The sequence below is a fragment of the Leptinotarsa decemlineata genome, unplaced genomic scaffold (genome assembly GCF_025532065.1).
Source record: "Leptinotarsa decemlineata unplaced genomic scaffold, Ldec_3_MD MMD2_tig00000035_RagTag_RagTag, whole genome shotgun sequence".
NCBI lineage: Eukaryota > Metazoa > Arthropoda > Insecta > Coleoptera > Chrysomelidae > Leptinotarsa > Leptinotarsa decemlineata.
The window spans coordinates 2,184,045-2,210,321 of NW_027412540.1; the positions used below are offsets into that span (position 1 = coordinate 2,184,045).

General features: G+C 34.7%; 1 protein-coding gene across 10 annotated transcripts in view; it reads left to right on the plus strand.

Annotated features, from left to right (window-relative positions):
- Glut1 (Glucose transporter 1) overlaps positions 1–26,277 on the plus strand; it is a 356,436-nt gene that overhangs the window by 81,850 nt on the left and 248,309 nt on the right. For 9 of the 10 annotated variants that reach the window (XM_074171717.1, XM_074171707.1, XM_074171715.1 and 6 more), the window contains one exon: positions 1,085–1,159. In XM_074171717.1, coding sequence (XP_074027818.1) covers positions 1,139–1,159 — 21 coding nt within the window. In that variant the 5' untranslated portion in view covers positions 1,085–1,138. Of the gene's footprint in view, positions 1–1,084; positions 1,160–26,277 lie in introns of those variants that run through there. The other variant, XM_074171712.1, reaches the window with a different exon arrangement.

The window sequence follows — 26,277 nt, forward strand, 5'->3', positions numbered from 1 at the left end:
CTTTGTTGTTGAGAATGTTATTACAAATCGAAATGCATGATGAAATATAGGGTGTTTTGCCAGAATGGGCCTGCAAATTTGAGCAGGCCCATTCTGGCGATTTTTGGACCTCAGACCTGTTTCACGCAGAATGGACACGTCGTCTCTCCAAGACGTTCATTCTATGTGAATTGGGCTTCAGACCTTCAAAGCCCACTTCAGACAACCCACACTCCTCCACATTTGCCGTCATCCAGTCGACCAATCAGTAGCTACTGCGCGTACAGCGGGAAATTCAAAACAGTACATGAAAAATGTATGTACGAGCACAAAATCACATGTTTTTCTTATGGCGCTGAATTTTTTGCAATTTTCATGACATCCGATTGGAACCTTGTGGAACACCAAACTCGAGGTACGTGTTTTTCGGAGTGGGAGTGGGAGAGAGAAACGTGTGACATAATCGATGCAGAGAAGGATGGGTATCGAAGGGATTCAAAGAGCGTGGGCCTCCTTGGGACTCCGCCTTACACCTCGGGTCCCCTTGGGACTCCGCCCCATCCCTGATGCCTTCACCCGGGTCGCGTACCAGTCTCGTGTTCATCGGCAGCTTAGGGAAATTCGATTAAAAAGTGTTGTTCTTAGCCTCGACACCAACGTGGGATATTGGAAGTAAATGCGAATTGTTCATATTTATGACGGTTGTTTTGTCGGGACCAAAATTGACTCATTTTCTATACTATACTAACCGTGTTAGGATTCACACGTTAAAAGGTAAGACCTCGTCACTCCTTAGCTTGCACTAGTTTCTCAACTTCTGAGAGTTGTCGTTCGTATGGGGGCGATAGCTGATTAACAGATTTCAAACAGATTTTTTTCAAACCGCATTTTCTCCCTTTTTCCTAGCTTTGAATATACTAAAAAATATGAAGTGTCAAGTTCTGCTTGTACGTTTCATTTTGGTTAATTTTTCGGATAACAGAGATAATTCATGTTTTTTATATTTCACCTATCTTCCACCTCTCTCAAATTTTTGTATCATCAAAGCATTTATAATTTGCTGCGTCAATGTATTTGGTATTTTCATTTTTTCATTTCGTTTCAGATACTGATCGGAAATCGAGGTGCTTGGAGCCCAGACAACTAAATTGCAGTTAAAATGAGTGAACAACCTTTAAAGGTAAGTCATGTTGATTGAAAACAAACTCAGCATATAGCACCACATATTTTTTACATTGTACATTGTAAATCAGTAAGTTGTTTTCATCTCATGGAAAAAAAGAATTGCCTTATTTCAACCTCCTTTGTATTTATGAAGGGCATCTGAAATATTTCAGTTGCACAGCACAGCGGTATTGAATAATATAATTTTCAACAAGGAACTAAAACAATCAATTTTATCAAATTAAAAATTGATATAATTAAACATAATTTTATTCAATTTAGTTATTTTATGAGAGAGTATTGCAGTTCTGTAAGTTGGGAAAATAGATACTTGTTTGGGATTCATCCTACGCCAGAAGTTTCTGTTTTACCTTTTATTTTTTTTACCATAATTACAAGTTATTCACAAAATAATAAATGAATGATGAATGTATCGTGAAAACCAAATGAAATAGCGGATTTTTTTTACATCTAAATTAATAAACTAATAAAAAATTATAACATTGTCAACATTGTCTATGACCACTCTTATTAATGATATTATAGCGAAGTTTTTCTGCCATTCAATTTTCGTTTGGCATTGCAAACTGTCGAAAAGAGTTCAATTCTGTGTTGTTAATGCTTCAACATAGGTACATTTACCTGTGATCTATCCGAAAGTTTTCATATCAAAATTATTTATGCTGTTATCATTTTTTACCCGTCAAATAAACATGTTGACCATTATTTCTTATACATTTTTGGGAAGAAAGTTTTTGGCTTTCTACTACTCCATCTTGATACATCTTGAGTAGTAGAAAACCAAAAACTTTCTTTCCCAAAAATGAATCACTCCTAAAAATATAACCCCTTCAATTCTTATAAATCTTTTGGGATTTTTTCATTCATAAATTATATTAAGAATTTCTAACAAATGCAAGGGCCACAGCTTATGATGGTAAAAGTAGAATTTTAAAACTTGAGCTTTCAGTTTCATGTTGGAAATTATTTCATTCCCTGGCATCTTCGGACAATCTATAGACCGTAGAATCCACAGATTCTAGAACGTTGCTTACATATATGGAGTTCAGCTCCCAAACACATCTCAAAACTTATCGAGTCCATACAAAGTAAAGCAAGTCGTCTGACTGGTGTTTTTACTGAAAATTCCTTTAACGTCCATTATTATCCGTAGATATTTGCATTACGAGTATCAGCTTATCTCATAATAATGATATTAAAGAAAAACAAACCAACGTACCTCATCTTTTGTCGGCTTCCGAAATGATCAGAGTGCTATAGGCTCTGTGTTCTCTTAGGAAAGTTACACATTGAGAAAATGAGACTTTCTGCCGGAATGTTAAAAAAATTGAAACTAGTTAATTATGTATTCAGATTATCAGTGGAGATATGTAGGACGCAAAGTTGTTCTGACGATCCATTATTGAATATAGATATATATTTTGATGTCTCTATCAATAATCTATCTACATTTTCATCGAACCATGCGTGATTATTCTCTTCAACTTTCGTCATACCATAAAATGTATTACCAATTACATTTTCTTGAAGAAAAAGAGTTCGAACTTTGCATCTAAGATCCGGACAGGGCCACCGATGAGATCTATGACAGATCGAAACAGCGCTGTCTGGTACAGAATCATGAACTCAACGGTTTTGAGATCCGATTTCATCTTTATGGCAAAATATTTGAAATAGAAAGCGTACCTCTCAGATAATTTTCCTATTTTTTCTGTATTTCATGAATCATGAATCGCAATTGATTTGAGTTGTAATTTCATCATCAGCAATTCAAATTTTCCGGTAACTTATTCAACAATTTCACTCATTATTTACAAATGATTGTATATTTTCTGCTATTCTTGGGAGCCCTCTGGCTTGTCCATTTCATTCAAATCTTCAACAATCTTCTTTCCTTTAGTAGTTTGTACAAATCACTTATCCGATGTTTGTCATATTCTTATGGACATAATGTGGGTTGTCCATATATTACTTGCCTGTTGTGATCTAGTGCCTATATATGCATGAAACATGACGAGCTGTTTCTGCTCCTCTATTGCATTGTCTGTAATTGAAGTGTCCGTTATTTTGTCCAGGTATCATCTTGGTGGACAGTTTCAAGGGACTAGCTCCATTATTATCGTTCTGAGCCAATCTCTGCTTTGTTGAAGCAGTTCTTCTGTACCTTTTTTGGACAGTCCTGTTATAGAGGTTTTCCTGTGTGTTTATATTTTTCCAGACCTCTTCATGTTTGGTATACCACAGAGGGTTCGAAGCCTATACATGTAGTTTATAATCGTTGTCTATGATACCTGAGTGTGCTGGCACTCTTCAGGTACAGAGTTGATCTATTCCCATCCGCTAGTTTTCTCATTTCTTAACGACTTTCCCAGATCTTAATCTTAATATTACTTTTGCTTCCTGCATGTTCTTTTCTCGACGGTCTATATACTAACTGTATTTGCCAAGTATGTTCTAAGGATACCTTCATTCTCTTCTTTTTTTGGTTCATGACTTTTACTGCAAAATTTGTAACGAACATGTTGTAACGAACAGAGTTGAGATATTCCCATCCGCTAGTTTTCTCACTTCTTAACGATTTTCCAGATATTGATCTCAATATTACTTTTGCTTCCTGCATGTTCTTTTCTCGACGGTCTATATACTAATGTATTTGCCAAGTATGTTCTAAGGATAACTTCAGTCTCCTCTTTTTTTTGTTCATGACTTTTACTGCAAAGTTTATAACGAACATATTTATTTTGGTGTCATATTGTCCGAGAACACGATAGATTTTCCTTCCTCCACATATTTCGATATTTCGTTTTGTTCCATCCATTGCAACTCGGTGAATTCTCCAATCTTGATCGGCTTTTCATTACGACTTTCATTATCACAAAATATAAAGGAGGAAGATTAAAGAGTGTCCCTTATGCTGCTGTTAGTGTAGATTTGATTGCATTCTGCTCTGTTTCTCTGGTGGCTTAATGCTTCATTTTTAGCAACGTGACCATGAATGCATATTATGCACCATGGTGTAGAGTCACTACATCATGTCTGGTTTCAGCCTACATATCTTTCATTAATACGCCTGGCCAGCAACAGTGCTGCCTTAGTATTTCTTTTTACACTTTGAGGTGATGGTTTCAGGTCAACCTGTGGTATAACCTCTACGACAGATGTATCGAGGAGAGGATGATTGTATACACTATGAAATTTGAAATACGGTTCTCGGTATAAAACCGGTTGATATCTTTAAAATATCTCACGAATACAAAGAGCACATGAATCATGAAGTATACGAATTCAGACTCCCTTCACTTTCCCAAATTACTAATCATAATCAGTCAGCAAGTTAGCAATTAGTACTTACTTTTTAAAATTTCATCCCCCACTAAGGCTTCGATAGGTTGAGAAATATTTGATTTGAAAGGGTTATATTTTTAGGAGTGATTAATTTTTTTGGGAAAGAAAGTTTTTGGCTTTCTACTACTCCATCTGATACAAAAAAATGGATGAGAGAATCTTCCAAAGAAAGGAAGGATTATTCAATTTGAAAATAAGTAACTCTATACATGGATGTGTAGATCATGCAAAGAAGTAACTTTCAGACACAAACTGAAAGAAAGTCCTCCTGAAACAGCTACTTTCATATAAATATTGAATTACACGAAAGAAAAAAATTCTTTCGAAACAAATACTTCTATATGAACACTGAATTATACAGAAGATACTTTTCTCTATTCAGTTTGTATATCAAACATTCGTGGAGGAATAAGAATCAGATATCATTCACATGAGTTCTACTTTGAATGAATGGTAATAAATTGTACTCACATGGAACACTGTCACCCTAACTGGTATACACGTGTTTCGCCTTAAGACACTTGCCCTAAGGCTCTTCAGTACCTAATTGGATAACATTATAGAAAATACACACACTTCATTCATGAATTACGATTTTGAATGTCACGGAATAAGCTTGACCTGCTTATGTCATCGATGACATCGTAATGACATTCATTCACCTATTTGATTTAATCCCAGCCATGAGGAATCTTATTTGATTTGAAAGGGTTATATTTTTAGGAGTGATTAATTTTTTTGGGAAAGAAAGTTTTTGGCTTTCTACTACTCCATCTGATACAAAAAAATGGATGAGAGAATCTTCCAAAGAAAGGAAGGATTATTCAATTTGAAAATAAGTAACTCTATACATGGATGTGTAGATCTGAAAGTTACTTCTTTGCATGATCTACACATCCATGTATAGAGTTACTTATTTTCAAATTGAATAATCCTTCCTTTCTTTGGAAGATTCTCTCATCCATTTTTTTGTATCAGATGGAGTAGTAGAAAGCCAAAAACTTTCTTTCCCAAAAAAATTAATCACTCCTAAAAATATAACCCTTTCAAATCAAATAAGATTCCTCATGGCTGGGAATAAATCAAATAGGTGAGTGAATGTCATTACGATGTCATCGATGACATAAGCAGGTCAAGCTTATTCCGTGACATTCAAAATCGTAATTCATGAATGAAGTGTGTGTATTTTCTATAATGTTATCCAATTAGGTACTGAAGAGCCTTAGGGCAAGTGTCTTAAGGCGAAACACGTGTATACCAGTTAGGGTGACAGTGTTCCATGTGAGTACAATTTATTACCATTCATTCAAAGTAGAACTCATGTGAATGATATCTGATTCTTATTCCTCCACGAATGTTTGATATACAAACTGAATAGAGAAAAGTATCTTCTGTATAATTCAGTGTTCATATAGAAGTATTTGTTTCGAAAGAATTTTTTTCTTTCGTGTAATTCAATATTTATATGAAAGTAGCTGTTTCAGGAGGACTTTCTTTCAGTTTGTGTCTGAAAGTTACTTCTTTGCATGATCTACACATCCATGTATAGAGTTACTTATTTTCAAATTGAATAATCCTTCCTTTCTTTGGAAGATTCTCTCATCCATTTTTTTGTATCAGATGGAGTAGTAGAAAGCCAAAAACTTTCTTTCCCAAAAAAATTAATCACTCCTAAAAATATAACCCTTTCAAATCAAATAAGATTCCTCATGGCTGGGATTAAATCAAATAGGTGAATGAATGTCATTACGATGTCATCGATGACATAAGCAGGTCAAGCTTATTCCGTGACATTCAAAATCGTAATTCATGAATGAAGTGTGTGTATTTTCTATAATGTTATCCAATTAGGTACTGAAGAGCCTTAGGGCAAGTGTCTTAAGGCGAAACACGTGTATACCAGTTAGGGTGACAGTGTTCCATGTGAGTACAATTTATTACCATTCATTCAAAGTAGAACTCATGTGAATGATATCTGATTCTTATTCCTCCACGAATGTTTGATATACAAACTGAATAGAGAAAAGTATCTTCTGTATAATTCAGTGTTCATATAGAAGTATTTGTTTCGAAAGAATTTTTTTCTTTCGTGTAATTCAATATTTATATGAAAGTAGCTGTTTCAGGAGGACTTTCTTTCAGTTTGTGTCTGAAAGTTACTTCTTTGCATGATCTACACATCCATGTATAGAGTTACTTATTTTCAAATTGAATAATCCTTCCTTTCTTTGGAAGATTCTCTCATCCATTTTTTTGTATCAGATGGAGTAGTAGAAAGCCAAAAACTTTCTTTCCCAAAAAAAGTTGAGAAATATGTTCAACGAATAGCGTGAAAACATTTCGATTTGCCACAGTGGTAGAAGTCAAATTGAACATCCAAGATGTAACTTAAATTCATTTTGATATTGAAATATATGTATATTCTTCTTGTGTTAACGTTTATACTTTTTCGGTTTACCCTACAAATAGTGCAACGCTTAATATTACCCACTTTATAACTGCAGTATTCCTTTTGTCAATCTAATCGTCTAACAGCTAGTATATGTTCGAATTGCATATATTTTCTGTACTGTGATCGTCCATCAGCTTCAATTTCAGAGTAACGGCTATCAGCTGCAATACACTCTATACTACACCCAGGACAGCATTTAATGCTGTATTTGATCTTCATTCTCCTCGAGAATCTCCAGTTTACATTGCAATCCAGCTTTCATTTCGGAAATTCACGATTTTAGAAGTAATTAGTACCGATGAAAATAGAACTTATTACTCATGCTCATCATTGTTCATGTATATCGGAAAATCGAATTTTTTCTCTATATATTGAAGAAAGGTTTCATTTTGAATCTCTACTTCTCACACATTCCATAAACCTATTTTCACTATAAGACAAAAGTTCTATCGTCTATGATATAATTATGAAAAATAATATATTTATAATATAAATATGAATTTCAAAGTAATAGAAGGTTCATCGACATTTTACATGCTCATTTATGGAAGGAGTTGGTAATCTTGATGAAGGTCAGTTTCAAACCTTACCAGAATATTTTAAGGACACTTTCATTATCAATCAGCACATTTCACAGGTGTTATCAAATAAGTAACGATCTGAACACAATTTGTTGAGTAATTATAATGAGAGTTAAAATCCAAAAAAATTAATTACCACAGCCTAGAGGTGAAATCACTGGCTACATATCCGACTCATTTTTTCAGACACCTTCACAATCAGTCAGAAAAATGATAAGCGGTGTTCTTTATGGGCCACGTTTTGACCAAAATGGCATAATTCGTATAGATGAAATTCAGAAATCGAGTCTTAAGTTCGTCTTTAATATTCGCAAATATGAGACAATATAGCATGAACTGACTTCCTTGTTTCATCACATTAAGTGATACGTCTTCAAGCAAAAAAATGCGGGCAACGTGCTTTTCCTTAGAAAAAAAAAAGCAATTAATTTCAAAATATACTCTTTACAAACATGTGTAGATCGTAATTAGAAATACTATGACGACCGTATGGAAATTACATACAACATTGTGTTAAGCATGCCAATTTTCGACTACTAATCATGTACGAGAAAACACCAACACTTGTTATGATAGAACCGTCTGGTTCAGTATCATACAATGTTCGTATATATAATATTCGTATCAAAATTGAGAGATGATTCCAGAATGGAATACCGCAAGGTTGGTTCAGTTGAGAGGAAATACATTTTTTGGATATTCATCTAGATCTAGAGTATAGCATACTACGATCTATATGTGAAATGTAGCATCATGTTTGTGTAGCAAATGAAAAACTTCATTCAATATAGATATCGTTATAAAAAAATAATATTCAAAATATGCAGCAAACAGCCAATCACTTTTCAAATGAAATGAAAATTATTTTTAGCATTTTCATTTTTCCAGCGTGCATCGAGTTGAACCGTATGTCTGTGAAGAACACACCAATAAAACCAGACTGGCTAATGAAGTCAGAAATAGGCCGGCTCCAATTATACCGGAGCAAACATTGATAAAGTGGATCACAGACGTAGAAGAAATCATTTTGAACATCAAGCGCCTGGGGAAAAACAAAGCCCCAGGCATTGATGGAATTGATGCAGTTCTGCTCCGCAACCTACCGCGAAAGGGTATCGTACAACTGGTGCATATTGTGAACGCAATAATCAAGCACCAGCATTACCCAGATTGTCTGAAACATGCGGTGGTAGTGCCCGTTCCGAAACCAGGAAAAATCAAAACACGTATTGATAGCTACCGACCGATCTCGCTTCTCAGTTCGGTCGCGAAGGTTATTGATAAAATCATCCTAAGCAGACTTCTCCGCCTGGAAGATAGGATGAAACTCATCCCCGAGGAGCAATTCGGGTTCCGGCGAGGTCGGAATACGACATCGCAACTGGTCCGGGTTGTTCACGGGGTGAGGGAGTCCTTCAACCAGGGGAAGAATACAGTTATGGTCCTGTTAGATGTCAAAAAAGCATTCGATAAAGTTTGGATAGAGGGGTTTGTCGCCAAAATGTGGTCGGCAGGCATGCCTTTATTCGTGATTAGGATTCTAGAATCCTACTTGAGCAACCGAACTTTTCGTGTAAGAGTGGACCAAACCACATCTGCAAATTATTCAATCAAAGCAGGTGTCCCGCAGGGGTCCTGTTTGTCACCGAACTTATATTCATTATATACGCATGACTTCCCTATGTTCTCGAGGAAGAAGGTGGGTATTTTCGCGGATGACACCGCGATTTACGCGCACTCTTTCTCGAGCGAGGTGGCGAAGCAGCAGCTTCAGATCCACCTCGATAGGCTAGTCGTGCCGTATTTCGAACAAAATAAAATCGAAATAAATCCCGATAAAACTGAACTCGTAAACTTCACGAGGAAATTCACGAATGTGAAAATCTTCAAGAAGTTGCGAGTTAAGGATAAGTGCATTGACGAGCAGAAGAGTGCGAGATATCTGGGAGTGATCCTGGACAAGCGCCTGAACTTCCAGGAACACTTGAGTATGGCGATCCAACGAGCAGGTGCGGCGATAAAACGCACGTATCCGCTCATTGCACGGAACTCTAAGCTCAGTGTTGACAACAAGTTGCTTATTTATAAACAAATAATTAGGCCGGCTATGTTGTACGCGAGTCCTGTGTTCTGCAGTCTCAAGAAGTCCCCTTTAATGAGACTCGAGAGAATGCAGAATAAGGTGCTCCGTATTTGCACTGACAGTAACAGATACATTTCATTGAACAATCTGTTAGATCTGGCAGGAGTGGAGTCAGTCACCGACCATATCAGGAGACTGGCTCAGAAATTCTTCAAGTTCTTTCTACCGAAGAGCCCGCTGACGAGGGACGTCACGGCAGTTAGAAGCTATCATGGACAGCGCCGTAAGCACGGGCTAGTCTATGAAGAACTGGAGATATACCGTGAACGGCGCGAATGCGATCGCGCTTAGTTCATGGAAAAAATGGATAAGAGTATTCACGCACACATGATGACGTGATAGCAGAAATACTCTTACCTGGTTTTTTAATGAACTTTTTCCAGGGGGATATCGACAACTGCTACCAACAAACAGACGAATGATTCTCTGAGAAGTACCGAAACGCGACAGAATGACAACTTCCGCGTAAGCCTCGGCAGGAAGCGGAAAACTATAGATGAGGCTGATATAAGGCGTTTTTGAGTGGAGAGCCAACCGCCAACACCAGCGGGGGCGTCTCCCACTGTCCCATCGGGGGACTGTGTGGAGGCGCTTTTCTCTTCCGTGCGGAATTCTTGAGAGCGCAAATGTATCGGGGTCTTTTCCTGCCACTCCCTCTACCCCATTCACTACCCATCCCAATCCTTCCCACTGTCCCACTCCATTGGGGAAACCCTTGTGTACATTTTGTATATTTGTATATTTGTATATATATATTTTATAAACACCACGAAAAAAAAATACCTTAAAATTGTATGGAAAATAGTTAATAAAGAACATTTTGATTTTGATTTGATTTTGATTTTGATTTTTTAGCATTTTCATTGTGTTAGATTCAATCTCACAATAATACAGCGAATAAACCCCAAAAATATAACACGTTTCGTAACGTTTCGTAACAGTCAGAGTTAGTCATCCTCCGTTGCTTCCACATTCACAGGGTGTTTTGTGATAATGGGTATCTTACAATTGATCCAAATGCTTGCAGTAAGAGCTGCAGAAAAATATAGCGAACGTTATGGAAACTTGGCTTTGGAATATCCTATTGATGGCATCTTTGTGAGGGAAGTTATCCATGCATATTTATATAACGAACAGGCATAAGTTTACCGAATTAATGAAATTTTTTTCCCATATTTTAGACCTCTACTTGTTATATAATCACCCTATTTCATTACCCTGCTTCATCATATTTCTCCATATAAAAAGTCCTGAACATTAACTTCTGAAAATTTCTTTTCAAAATATATTTTATACTCGTAATATTATTTGATGCGTCATCCTTAAATAAATCTTTATATCCAAAATGGACACAAGTTTATGAAGCATAAATATATTTCACTGAGATAATACGTATAGGTATTATTATATTTTATAAGCTGTGTCAACTGCGTTGATATACAATTTGTTTAGTAGCTAGGTGATAGTAGTTGATGTAAGATAGTGGAATTAATAAACAGTTTTGGTTTGGTTCATTCTACTCATTCTTCTACAGTTTATTGGGTATTTCCAAAAGGTTATGGGGCCAGATCACGAATGAGTAACTGTTCTTGTAGTTAGTAATAGAAGAAAACGTTCCAGAAAAAGCCAGCATCCCTGTATTGAATTTGGAGAAAATTGTCACTCTTCTAGTTGTTATTGTCACATTGGTTTTACTTCCTGAGGAAAACGTAAAGTTCAGGCACAGTAAGGAATGAAATGGATAAGTTAAGAAGTCTCAGTATCCAAAAGTTTGATGGCAGCAATTTCCAGTTATGGAAATTTCAAATGGAAATAATCTTCAGAGCTGAGGGTTTAATTGCCTTAGTTAATGGAACCAACCAACGTCCAAGTGAATTGGTTTGCGAGGAGAGAAAGGATTGGGATGATCTCAATGCGAAAGCAATGCTTCTGATATCTACATCGATGGAATTCTCCCAACTCCAAACTATAATGTCTTGTGAAACTGTTCCAGAAATGTGGACAAGAATCAAACTCATACACGAGAAAAGATCTTCTGTCAACGAAGTTATGCTAAAGCAGCATTTTTTAATTATCAAATGTCCGAAACAAATACGATTGCTCAGCATATAAGCAAGGTTGAATCAATGGCCCAAGCATTATCCGACGTAGAAGAAAAGGTGTCAGATCTTGATAAAGTTGCAAAAGTTTTGGGTAGTCTACCTCATAAATATAGCGCGTTTGTTACTGCATGGGACTCTTATGATGAGGACAAACAAACGTTTGATAACTTGACGGCTAGACTTTTGAAGGAAGAGCTGGGGTTATGTCAAATGGAAGAAACTCCAAATGCATTTGCTGCTGTGAAATTCCACCATAAGAGAAACAATTCAAGTGTCGATAAAAGTAATTCCTCAAAAGCTAAAAACAAACAAAACATTGTGTGCTTCTATTGTAGAAAAACAGGACACCTGAAGTCAGAATGCAGAAAAAGAATCAACAAATATGGTGAAAATAGTCGTGATAGTAATCAGGAACACAAAATTAATATTAACAATCGAGAACACAATCAAGCACTAAATGCCGAAGAGAAGAATATTTTAGCCCATGGATGTGAAGATATTGGGCTTGATGATAGTGCTGCCTCCAGACACATGACCTCTCATATAGAATGGTTCAATGAGCTAAAACCACTTGATTCCAAAATTGCCATTCAGATAGGAGATAACTCAGTCATTTATGCTGATGGAATAGGTTCAATAGAACTATGAGACTTAGTCAATGGTCGTCGAGAGTTTCGTACATTAGAAAACACGTTGTACGTGCCAGAACTGAAGAAGAATCTATTTTCATTCTACTCATTCTTCCACACTTTATTGGGTATTTCCAAAAGGTACTTTGCCAGACAGTTATATAAACTTTTATTAAAGAAGGTGATCAATAAATATTTCAACTATTCATTATGTAAATGTTCAAAAGACTTTGAAAACTACTATTGAAATATATTTCTATTATGAAATCAATTATACATCTAATAAGGCTAAGGGAAAAAAACAGGTACAAACTGATTAGCGTAACTTCAACACTTCAGATATATTACCGAATTGAAAGCATGATTTGAAATACTTACTTACTTACTTGAAATACTTACATTTTTACTGCCGAAGAAACTCTAATGAAAAATGTATATTACAAATAATGTAAAATTCATTGCAACATTGGGAAAATTCTGGGTACTTTGCTCATTCACAGAAATATAATTTGAAATATGTGATGGAATTAGCTAGTAGGTATTTGATGAGAATCCATGATAACATTAATTAGTGTACAACACCAAACACTCTAGAATATCTTTTTCAGGCGTGTTTAAAAACCGCAACACAAACGGAGTGAAGAGTTTAGTAGGTTTAACCAGAAATATGGTAGCTTCTTCTATATTATATGGTATAGTAATATTTTTATCATTGAATAACAACATTGATGATATGTTTTCAACCCATGAACATAAGTGAAGGGTTTGTCAAATACATTGTAATCTGTACTATATGTTATTTTGTCTCATAATGCATTGTCATGTTTGTTGAAATATGCTATATAAATTCCCATATAGAATCATTCCCATATAGATTTCAATTTGAGTCTACAGCCAAAAACAAAGAGAAGACTGGAGAGCCTATTGTGAGGCAGTCGAAAACTTTACACTAGCTTCTAGGCTACATAAGGCACTCTCAAAGGACCACCATAAGAGTATCGGCCTCCTGATGAGAGAAAATGGCGACAACACCGCCAACCTCCAAGAGAGTGCTGAGATTCTTATGGAAACTCACTTTCCAGGTTCTGTCTTTCCTGGAACGACGAACTGGACGAAAGTACCTACAATACCCTCACAATATGACTGGCAATTTGCTAGTGCAGTCATTAATGAGGATAAGATATCGAGCTTTTTCTCCAGGACCTGATGGTATACAACACCCTGACAATACGACTGGCAATTTGCTAGTGCAGTCAATAATGAGGATAATAAGATGGGCCACATCGGGCTTTTCCCTCAGGACCTGACGGTATAATACCAGCCCTATTTCAATAGGGATTGGATATTCTTAAGTCGCATCTGGTTGGTATATTCAGAGCCACCCTAGCTCGTGAGGTATATTCTCAGTAAGTGGAATGAAGTACGACTAGAATTTATACCCAAACCAGGTAAGATGGACTATACATTACCAAAAGCATTCCGACCAATTAGTCTCACATCGTTCTTTTCAGAAACTATGAAGAGGCTATGTGAGTGGTACATAAGAGATGCAGTACTAGTTCACAACCCATGCATGCATATACTCCGGGAAGGTCTTCTAATTCGGCCCTTCACCATATGGTTGACAGAATCGAATAATCATTGGACAACAAAGAATCCACCCTGGGTATATTCATAGATATCGAGGGAGCATTTGATTACAACAACCTTCCCAACAATTACCCAGCAACTACACTCCAGGAATGTACCTGTGCTAGTAGGAGAATGATTACTCAAGATGCTCTCTAGTAGAGCAATAAGTATCAATCCAGTGTATTGAGAGGAATGGTCATGAGGGGATGCCCACAGGGAGGGGTATTATCACCTCTTCTTTGGAATATAGTTCTGGATACCCTGAATAATCACCTCAACAATAAGGATTTTACACAATTGCATGCAATTGAAGATGACATAGTTATCATATAGACCAGCAAATGAACACACTGTGCGATAGAGCGCAGGATGGGCTCAAATTAATAGAAACATGGTCTGAGGAACAGTCACTGTCGATCAATCCCTTTTCACCAGGAAAATAAGTTTTTCGGGCTTAAAACCCCCCGAAATCTTCAAAAGCAAACTGAACTTTTCTGAAGAGGTGAAATACCTTGGTAATATCCTCGACAGGAAGCTAACATGGAACTCACACCAACAGAGTAGAGCAAAAAGAGCATATGTGTTGTATTCCATCAGTTCATACTTCTATTGTCTAATATAATATAAATTGACTGATGAAATACACCACGAAACATTGTCAACCATCTTCAAACAAGCATATGTGGCTTATGAGCAATGTCGGAGGACAGTCGGAGGACAGTGGGACGCGCATGGGGTCTTTCACTCCGTGTGGTCACCTGGATCTACACTGCAATAATAAGGCCTGTGTTAACGTACGGAGCCATTGCATAGGGACCGAAAGTTCTACAAACAACGGCCATCCAAAAATTATATCAAATACAGCGATTGGCTTGTTTAAACATCACAGGAGCCATGATAACAAGACCAACCACGACAATGGAATTCATTACTGATCTGACTCCTCTGGACCTGTACGTTAAGGAGAGTGTTACATGTTACAATTGCGCACAGCTGATGTAAACCTCGAAGTAGGAATGTGTCAATTGTGGCTTAACCTATGGCGAGAAGTGCTTATTGCGCAACCTCTGCTGCAGGCAGCCAGTGATCCAGGTTTGTGTTTAATAAATCCTACAAAGTACAACTAAAACAAAACACAGAGTCAGATGCTACAAATGCAATACGCATATATACAGACGGCTCAAAAACCAAAGAAGGCTCAGGATGTGGAGTGTACTCCAGATCACTAAGCCTAAGGATCAAATGACGAATGGGAAAAAATACCAGCGTGGTTCAAACAGAACTGGATGATATCTCAATTGCCACAAAATAAATAACCAGGCAAGCAATTTCTGGCAAAAACATAACACTCTGTACTAATAGCAGATAAGCCCTATTAGTCTGGAACAGACAACGTGTTACCTCAGGGCTGGTACTAGAGTGCCACCAAGATTAAGCCAAAGCCTCGGTAGATAATAGTATTATCCTGAGGTAGATTAAAGTTAATCGCATTGCCGAATCTTCAGCCAAGGAAGTGGCTGAACTAGCGGAACTAGCCAAACGTCACACCCATGCTCAATCCCTAAAGAGATGGAATGAAATCAAAGGATGCAATCTTGCCAGGATCACCCTGGGCGACCCTGGGAAGCTAGCGCCGAAGAAATATCTGGCGAAGACCAGAAAAAATCTACGCTCAACAGTAGGATTTCTGACTGGCCACTGTCAGCTGAGGAAACACCTCCACAATATGGGGCTAGTGGACACACCTCTATGCAGGACATGTGAACAGAGAGATGAAACTGTCAGGCATGTCCTATGCGAATGTCTGAAGTTGTCGTCAATAAGAGAGTGTGCATTCGGCGAGTCTTAGCCTATACCAGCCGATTTAAAGGAGATGCCTCCCAGAGACCTGTCCACTTTCCTGGAAAGGACATGATGGACGATGACCTAGGAGGAGAGCTCCTTGGGAGGATGTACAATGGGTAACATGTGGCCTAAGTTCTGTGGGCCTACGCTCACCCTCCCTACTCTACAGATACATATACTATCGATGTCCTCTTGCAGTTTGACATAATCTTATGAGTTTTTGATCTGTCTATGAAATGTAAGGTAGTTTGCGAATAACAGACACTCAGAGTACCTTAAATTTTGAGTTAGATCAATAATGAATATAAGAAAAATTAATAGACCAGGTTTTGATCCTTGAGGGACTTCAGAGTTTGCGCAGAATTTACCTCTAAAATTACTCCCATATTTGACACTGAAGGGTCGGTTATCCAGATACAATGCTAGCAATTTGAGTGCTTGAGTTTCTATGAAACTTCTAGTATCACAACATGAACAACTTTATCGAAAATCTGTATGAATAATATCGACCTGTTCATTGTTATTGATGGTTGAGGACATGATTAGTAGTAGATTTGTTGAAGTCGACTTTGGAACAAATCCGTGCTACAGCAGCATCTACAAAGCAATGAACAATTGAATAAAACATGCAATTAACACAAAGTATTTTGTTTGTCTAAACAGGAAAGTTTTATTGAGTCAATAAAATTATATGAGTTGAAGTGCTCGATATAATTATAATGATTATTTAATAAAAAGTTTACGAATCGTGATACGATTCAATTAGTTACTTCATATGATAATATAATGAGGATCATCCAAATCAGCTTTTATATATACAATAGCAATAAAAATTGAGAGTTGACTTCTTCCAAACTCATAAAGCCACAGTGTCATCGTTAAAGTCGGCGACATATATGTTTTTTTTCAACTACATGAAATTAGTTTTTGGCATTTTATCAGATTAATAGTATCATGAACACTCAAAACAATAAAAGTGGTATGGCATTTCTGTTGATTGACAAATGTGCTTGTTTTAGATTCATTTTACGTTCCACAGTTCCAGTTTTATTTTTTATGAATAGACAATACTAACGCAGATTGACGAAAAACATCAGAAATGCCATTTTTGTCCATGTTCAAATCTTCTAGTCATTTAACGAATTTTATCTACTAGCGATCAGCCCCAGCTTTGCTCGGATGCAATGCTGATAACAAATATACATATAAACGCGTGCGATCACTATTAATCATGAAGTGCTATACGGCGCATATAGCAGCTTTATAGTCTAATCAACAAGTTCAAAAACATGAAAAATAGAGATATAGGTCCTAAAAATATGAGCGATAGCTCATTCGATTCGGAATCACCTCTAGAAAAATGGTTTTGGAGGATTTTGGTGCAGGTAAAAAATTACAATTGTTATTAACAGAATAAGATTTTAAAAAAAATGGTATTTAGTTTTTCGTTAATAACTCAAAAAATATTACCATTTGAGCAATTTTGAAAATATCTCGTTGAAGAGGAGGAAATTTCCGATAAAAAAGTCACGACTGCCGAAACTCTATCTCAAGCGGCAGCGCGGCTGTTACGGTATGCGCGCGCTGCCGCTAAAGAGTTATCAAAAGAAATATTTTTTTTATGAAATGAATGAAATGACATAATATGTCATTTCAAAAATTTAAAAAAATTCTAGTAAGTTCTATACAGTTGAATGAATCGAGTCCCTTAGAAAAAAAGTTTCATTACCATTTTTTAAAAAGGTATTCAATTGTTAACTAACAATTTTTTTCCCAATCTCCGTTGGCATAAATAATGGGATAAAAGGTATAAATAATTGGCCTATAAACTTCAAACTTCGTGGAGCCCTTCTGATATATATATATATATATATATATATATATATATATATATATATATATATATATATATATATATATATATATATATATACCTCATACGATCCTGCGATAAAAGTTTATTAATAAAATTTATTAATTCGTTAATTATGATTTTTTATAACTATTACAAAATGAAATATCTGAAAATTGTTGATAAAATTTTTTTTTCAATTGATATTTAGCCTATATCTGTTTTCACATTGAACAATGGCAGTTAACATAGGATATGAATTTTTTACGTAATTTGTTTATTGAATTGTTTCAAATAAATAGAGAAATTCAATCTTCAAAAAAATTTTTTACTATTTTGTTGTCTAGAGATAATTATGATTAATTTTTTTTAATTTTTAATTGTTTAAAATCGATTTTTTTATATTTCGATTGTTCAAATAATTAGTTAAGAAATGATTTTGCTTTTGAAAATCATAATTTACACTCTCAAATAGTTTGTCAAAAAAATTGTTTTATTTATTATTTTATTGTTTATTAGTGCAACAATTTGTTATAAACAAATATCAACCAACGTTATTTTTTCTGAAGCAGAAAAAAATTATAAAAACAGCTATATATAAAAAAGTGCCATAATTTTTTCTATTTATTATAATATATTTGAATTGAAGGGGTTATATTTTTAGGAGTGATTAATTTTTTGGGAAAAAAAGTTTTTGGCTTTCTACTGCTCCATCTGATACAAAAAAAGGAGATGAGAGAATCTTCCAAAGAAAGGAAGGAAGTAATCAATTCGAAACTCTATACATGAATGTGTAGATCATGCAAATAAATAACTTTCAGTCACAAACTGAAAGAAAGTCCTCCTGAAACAGCTACTTTCATATAAACATTGAATTAATATATTGTTATAATAAATAAAAAAATTGCACTTTTTCATAATTGTTTTTATTTATTATAATATATTGTTATAACAAATTTAAAAAATGGCACTTTTTTATATATAGCTGTTTTTACAAAAACAGCAATTTTTCACCTGCACCAAAATCCATATTTTTAGGACCTTTATCCCTATTTTTCATGTTTTTGAACTTGTTGATTAGACTATTAGACGCACTACTTATAATGAATTTATTTATTGAATTAAGATTCCTAATATATAGGTTAGCTAAGTTAAAATATAACATAATCAACAAAATTTATATAAATAATACAACTTTATATACATACATAATTTGAACTGAACAAATAGGAATTTTTCAATTTCCATCATGAATTTATTTTTACAGTTAACTTTTGAAAATCTTCAATGATAGAGTAGATTCAATTGAATCAGGTAAATCATTGAATCGGACAAAACCTTTGAAAAATAAACTGCTCATTCTCTTTCTTGTATTCGTTCTATTTATATGAATGTGACTGTTATGCCTAGTAGAATGGTGATGAATGTCCTTATTGAAAGTTATTAATGATAGCAAGTATGGTGGGGTCATTTCATTTAGTATTTTATAAATGAAAACCATGGAACAATAGAATAATCTTTTGGCACTTGCTGCCGGCCTCCCGACCGGTACCGCCGCAACCGCTATGTCCCTGCATTTTAAATCTGTAATATCTCTAAAAATATTTCATTCAAATCACATGCTGAAGAGGGCCATATTGATTTATGTCAAATACACAATGTATTTAAGGCACTTGATTGGATAAAAATGAATACTGTTTGCTTAAAATCGCTGCTTAAAAATGTAAAGGATGAAAAATGGTTATTGTGGGTTATCCCTAAGGGATGTATATATATATATATATATATATATATATATATATATATATATATATATATATATATATATATATATATATATATATATATATATTTATATATATATATATATATATATATATATATATATATATATATATATATATATATATATATATATACCGTCGCGGATTTTTTTGTAGACTTTTTTAAGGTGTACAATACTGCAGCGTTTGCAATGTTAGCGCAAAAAAAGTGTTTATTTACGACATCACTTTGGAAACCTCTAAAGTCATTAGTGTTTCTCTACAAATCTTTCTTCCGATCCACTCTATCTATCAAATAACCCGCATCAAAATCCGTTGCGTAGATTTAAAGATCTAAGCATACATAAGGACTGACAGCGGGAAGCGGCTTTGTTTCATCACTACATTGATTTTTTGCTATTTTTGACAAATAATGAGTTTTTTTTAATAAAAGTAGACACAATCAAGTAATTTTTATGAATTTTGAGTACAGCGTGACTGAAAAAATAATAAATTAGTTGAACGACGAAATTAATTTCATTGAACAAAACAGAACGAATCTATCAACTATCAGCAACGATAATTTTTGAAATTAGACCCAATCATAATATGTCAACTAACGTCAACTCACGCCTTTTTTTGTAGTAACCTAACTTATTTGTTCCTAAGGAAAAAACAATAGTATTGTATCAAGTATCAATTGATGACTAAAATAAATAGAAATATTGACTATTGGTACTATCTTGCGGCAACATTAGAACTACCCGACTTGATCTACAAAAAATTCTGAAACAATTGTGCATCCTAGCATTCACTAACGTACCTTCAAACACCTTCAAACTGGGTTTCATGTTTGAGAAGCACTCTTGAATTTCATTTTATAAACTCCTGAATGTCAATAAATAGTTTCATAAACTTTTTGTCAATAAATAGATATTATTGAATGCATAAAATAGTAAAACAATGACATAGATTCAAAAAGACAGATAAATAATATTCGAAATCCAAAAAAAACGCTATATGTTGTATAAAATTAACAAACAGTTCATGTGTATGACAATTCTAATTGATTTTTTGCGAAACAACAAACGGAAAGAATGCTGACAATCTTTCCATAATCAGATGGAATTATCGATAAAAGAAATCTTATCAGAAATTGTGCTGTTGAAAAGGAGCGCGGGAAGGAAAACAATGGTGAAATCTATTATGAACGATCATAATTTACATTTTCTTCTTACGATCTACGATTCTGCCATAGACGGCATGACTAAGGGAAAAATTTAATAACACCCGGTGGAATATCTGCCACTGACACTTTCCCAATAAACGGTTACGATAAATTTCCCCGTTTGACAGCAGCAAAAAATAGTCCTTCGATGTCGATACCGCGGAATATTAGTAATGAGGCTTTTGCATTTCACTGCGTTCGATTTATTCCCCAAATAAATGTTCTCTATTTTATTGTTGGCCTTTTTTTGCACAACCGTTGTGTAGAGAATTTATAGTCGTCCGAGTTGGATACAGAGCGATTTACGATTAGCAGCTCAGGGAGGTTTTCTAAACGACCCAGTTTGGCGTTTTCATTTCGAAAAACGTTGAACTTTTAACGATGCGTTCTATAACGGAGATGGTCACTATGACTGAATTGGAAATGGTGAACTGGAGGATAAGCAATATTTCGAACACCAACACGTTATTTGAAGTTTCTGCAACGGAGTTGATGATTACGGTAACGAACGAATATCTGAAACCTTATGAGACTTTTATTAAAAATATTCAAAATAACTTTCAACTACCCCAACTGTTCTGTAAAGCACTAATAAAATATGCAACGCACTGTTGCCTAACCCCTTGTACTTGGCTATAGCGTACTGACGACAACCAATAAGCAAGAAACACGTGTTAACACGTGTCTATAGTTTGCATATTCAAATTTTTAGTGTTGAAATTGTGTAATTGATATAATGGATAGTAAATAATCAGGTATCAGACCCTTCCAAAGACGATACATTTTTATTCAAACTACTACAAGTAGGTTATTCGAACTACTAGATACTACTTTTTTATTTGGTGACTGAAAATATGTAGTCTTTTTCGTAGCTCATGGCTCATTCCATTATTTTATGACATTGATTATCGTTGTAAGAAAAAACATGTTACATGTTCAAATAAGGTGTCATTCGCATATTATTTTTTTTTCTATTCCTGGCACAAAAGGGTTGTAATGAGAAGGGAGTAGTTGATGAGAGTTTGATTTTCACTCAGAAATATGTCCCTCTGAAAAACGAATATTATACGTTTTTAATAGTCTCAATATCTACGAGTAACCTATCAAGAGTGGCTCGTTTAAACTGAAATTCTCGGTACAAAAACATCTCTAAATAGTCGGATGAAATTTAAAAGGACTGTTTGATATTTGAAAAATATATCATTGACTTCGATAACCAAAATGAAAGTATACATGAATGAAGGAAATTGAACACATATATCTATGTCTTTCAATATTATTTTGTTAAATTGAATCAGATTGAGCATCTACTGATTACTGCTCATTTGATATATTTTTCACTATGTGTAATGATTAAGCATTTCGATCAAGTTTCTAAATCATGATGATAATAATGGCTAGTAACAATTCATTCATTAATGAAACTGAATTGAAGACACATCTATTATATTTCATTGCCTTTTTCATTACTATTTCTGATTCATCGCAGAACATTTTCGCAACGAACAATGTCTTTTAGATTTATAGCAAATATTCTGAAAGGTGTTCAAACAAAATTATCGTTCGTCTCCGATCGAACGCAACAAAAATACCATAATATTCGCAGATTAAATTACATTTTGTTTCCATTTGTCGTAGATCTTTCGGTTTTATCAGCACCGTGGAAGTAGATTCCATGATCAGCACTGGGCAATAAAATTATTATTACCGCACTTCAGTTGTGGTGTTATATGGAAACGCTTTCTGCGACTGAGAGATTAATTTGATTAATTCCGGTAATAATTCAACGGAGTTCGAGCGGTGGCTCCATCAATGGATGAATGTACAATTATTGAATTTATTACTGGACGCTTACAATATAGAACAAAGGAACAAAGGCTGGGATAGATTGAATGTGTCGGGGTAGGCAATTTTTCGTGTTTTCGGCTACCCGTAGATTAGTTAAACTGAATGTGGCTCTAATGAAACTCTTCATCTAGTAATGAGCATGGATAATTTGATGATAAAAAAGCTCACCATTACTTACCTGATCTATCAAAAATCATATCAAAGTCCAATTTTATATAGGTGCAGTTTGACCTATATAAAACATCGGACATGACCCACACGATAATTTATACACTCCTGATTTTTCTGAAACTGAACTTTTATCTTTGTTATTTTTAATGTGCATGCCTAAGTTGTTGTTGGTTTTGAAAGCAGTATTGACACCTTTGCTGTGCAGAAAATCTGAAATATTTGTAGTGGCCTAAGTAGGTTAAGGTTCTCTAACTTCTATCCTCTTCTCTTCGAATTGGGTAAACTTCTTTCAAAGCTTGACTATATAACTTTTTTGATAATAAAGAATGTATCAGACCGCTATCGTAATTATCTGATACATTCTTTATTATCAAAAAAAGTTATACAGTGTGTAACAAGAAAAACTTAACAGAGCCGTTTTTTAATATAAAAAGTAAGATTTATAAAAAAGCTCGGACACGTCAATTTCTAATTGAAGGGGGACACCTTTCAGACTAATCAGACAATCATCCTCATTGAGTTCATGAACAAGTTTAATTTAGTAAGGATGGAATTTGTGGTTCTTAAGGATTCACCATGCGCTCATATGGCTTATTCCGGCCATTACTGATGAACCTCTGGTACTTAACCTGGGATTGGCGATGACTTGATCAATCACTCCAATCGCATTATCGTCATCCACTACCCTTCTGTGAACATTTCTGTTCTTACTTAAAACCGAACCTGTCTCCCTGAATTTTGTGACCAAATCCAGAACGTGATTTTTGCTTAGGTGTTTACCAGGGTTTTGCTCGTTAAATAAAATTGATGTTCTATTAGCATTTTGGTCGTTGCCAAAAAATAAAGCAATAACTGAAACCCTTTTAGCAGTAGTGTAAGGCATTTTTAAACAAATAACAATACACGACCCGTTCAAACAAAACAATCGAATGATGTACTAATGAAAACTGGAAGAAGAGGAGTGGGTATTGATTTTAAAAAAGGGATTTTATTCAACAAAAAACTGATAAGAAGAACTGCTCGAAATTTTTTTTTATTTAGGCATACAATTCACCGAGTGGTCTGTCTAATGTATTATTAACATGGCAATTTCAATTTCAAATTATCTCGAAAACTAATCATTACAAACATTTTCTTTTAACAGAGTTGTGAGGGTATTCGAAAGACCTTTGAAACAAGGTGCCACTCGACCTACTTTCCCTTTCTAAATAAGAGTCGTCGGACGCACCCCTCCAAGGGGGTGCGTACTACAAAAAATCTGATTAGTCTGAAAGGTGTCCCCCTTTGATTAAAAATTGATGTGTCCGAGCTTTTTTCATAAATCTTACTTTTTATATTAAAAAACGGCTCTGTTAAGTTTTCCTTGTTACACACTGTATAACTTTTTTTGATAATAAAGAATGTATCAGATAATTACGATAGCGGTCTGATACAGAGGATAGAAGTTATAGAACCTTAACCTACTTAGGCCACTACAAATATTTCAGATTTTCTGCACAGCAAAGGTGTCAATACTGCTTTCAAAATCAACAACAACTCAGGCATGCACATTAAAAATAACAAAGTTCAGTTTCAGAAAAATCAGGAGTGTATAAATTATCGTGTGGGTCATGTGTCCGATGTTTTATATAGGTCAAACTGGAAGAACGTTCAAAGCCCGCATAAAGGAACACAAATATAGTTTTCAGAATGGAAAAATGAATTCCACATACGCCAGTCAATTAATCTCAGACATGAGTTCAACCATGAATACAAACCCCTCCATTTCCAGAAGAAAGGTTTGAAACTTAACCTGTTGGAGAGTATGGAAATAAACAAATTCGAAATCTCTCAGTATCTTATGAACGATCAAACTGAAATTAATAATTCGCCATTATTGAATCTGTTCATTCGCAGGCAAAAATAGTTAGGTATATTTACAGGTATACTATCAGGTATACCTGACCTTTGCAGGCAGATTCATTATTCAGGTAGACGAATAGGTACTAGGTTATAGTATATAATGGTGTAATTTAGAAGTAACTTCTCAGTTTACGCTTGAAGAAGCGAAACTAGCGGTTTTTGTCGCGGTTTTTGTAAAACCCTTATAGTGAAAATCATACAAATAAACTGTATTGATTAGTTGTTTAACATGTATTTTCATCAAGTATCGGCCAGTTCTATTCAATCAACTTACAAAGCTTATAATGGTCTTGCAGCTATTCAGCAGCAAGTCTTGTTTGAAATTAATTGAGTAGATCACTCCCCACCCCCTCCAACAGACTGGTTTCGATGTAATAATTCTCATTAGAGAAGTGATACCCTGCTTTATTCTTGTTCGGGGATTTATCTACGAGAAAAAGCTATTACTAGTTAACACATATTTCTCTCAGACGAAGGTATCGTATATGAAATGGATCCACAATAGAATTATTCGAGTTTCAGGTACACTGCTGTTTGGGTTGGATTTTTCTCTGACTGATGGGAGGTCCGAAACAGATCAGCAGACAATGTTTTCATTTTATAGACATTATTACCCTTTAACAACACAATGAACATTCGTATTTTTTTTTTGTAAATTTTTGTATCAAGTACCTAATCCTTTTCTCAAGGCTGATTTCACATAAATCAAATTTTATACGAATTAACTATCGACGGCACTGAACTTACTTTTCTAAAATACTTCTATTGTTGCAAAAATCGAAAATCAAAAATTATGGCTATACAAAATATATGAAATTATGCGTGTTGTTACTTTGAGAAATGGAATCAGATTGTCTCGTGATACGAAGCTTCGGATATGTCTGCTCCTGTGAAAACTGTCTTGTCAGCATCTCGATTAGGGTGGTGGTACGGGATTGTCCTAGGTGGTAGGTTAATTTACGGAATATTTTTATAATTTTCAATCTGGAAGTAACGAAAAAAATAGTTTTTGGTCAAAAAGCGATTGTTGTTTAATTTTGTACAATTTAATAACATCTCACTCCATTCACCATTTTTTAACGTTTCGGCTTTGCTTGATTTTTATGACAGAAAGAATAAATGAGTTGTCGATATATATTAAAAACTATCAGACGTTTATACACTCGGTTACATATTGAAGATGTATTCAAATAACTAAAGGAATGCTATGCTATTTACATATGCGAAATCAAATAGAAATCCTTTTTGGAAAATATGATTGATGGGCTATACCCTAATCGTCGTATTTCGAACATTCGAATGTTCAGAAGATTATAAAAAAAATTGGCTGTGATGCATTCGACAGAAATAAAAATAAAATTGAAAAAGTGTTGTTACTGGAAGTCTGAGGAATGAAATATGTTTTGGATAGGCAAATAGTTACATAGATTAACCAAGTAGAAAAAACTATTTTTAAGTTAGGATTTGAAAAACAACAAGTACAAATGCTACAGGATATACTCAATGGAAGGGATTAGGAAGGGAGTACAATTTGTGAAGTGGTTGAGACTAGAAATAGGAACATCGAAAATATTTGTAAAAACATAATATAGACGGACGAATCAAAATTCACCAACAATA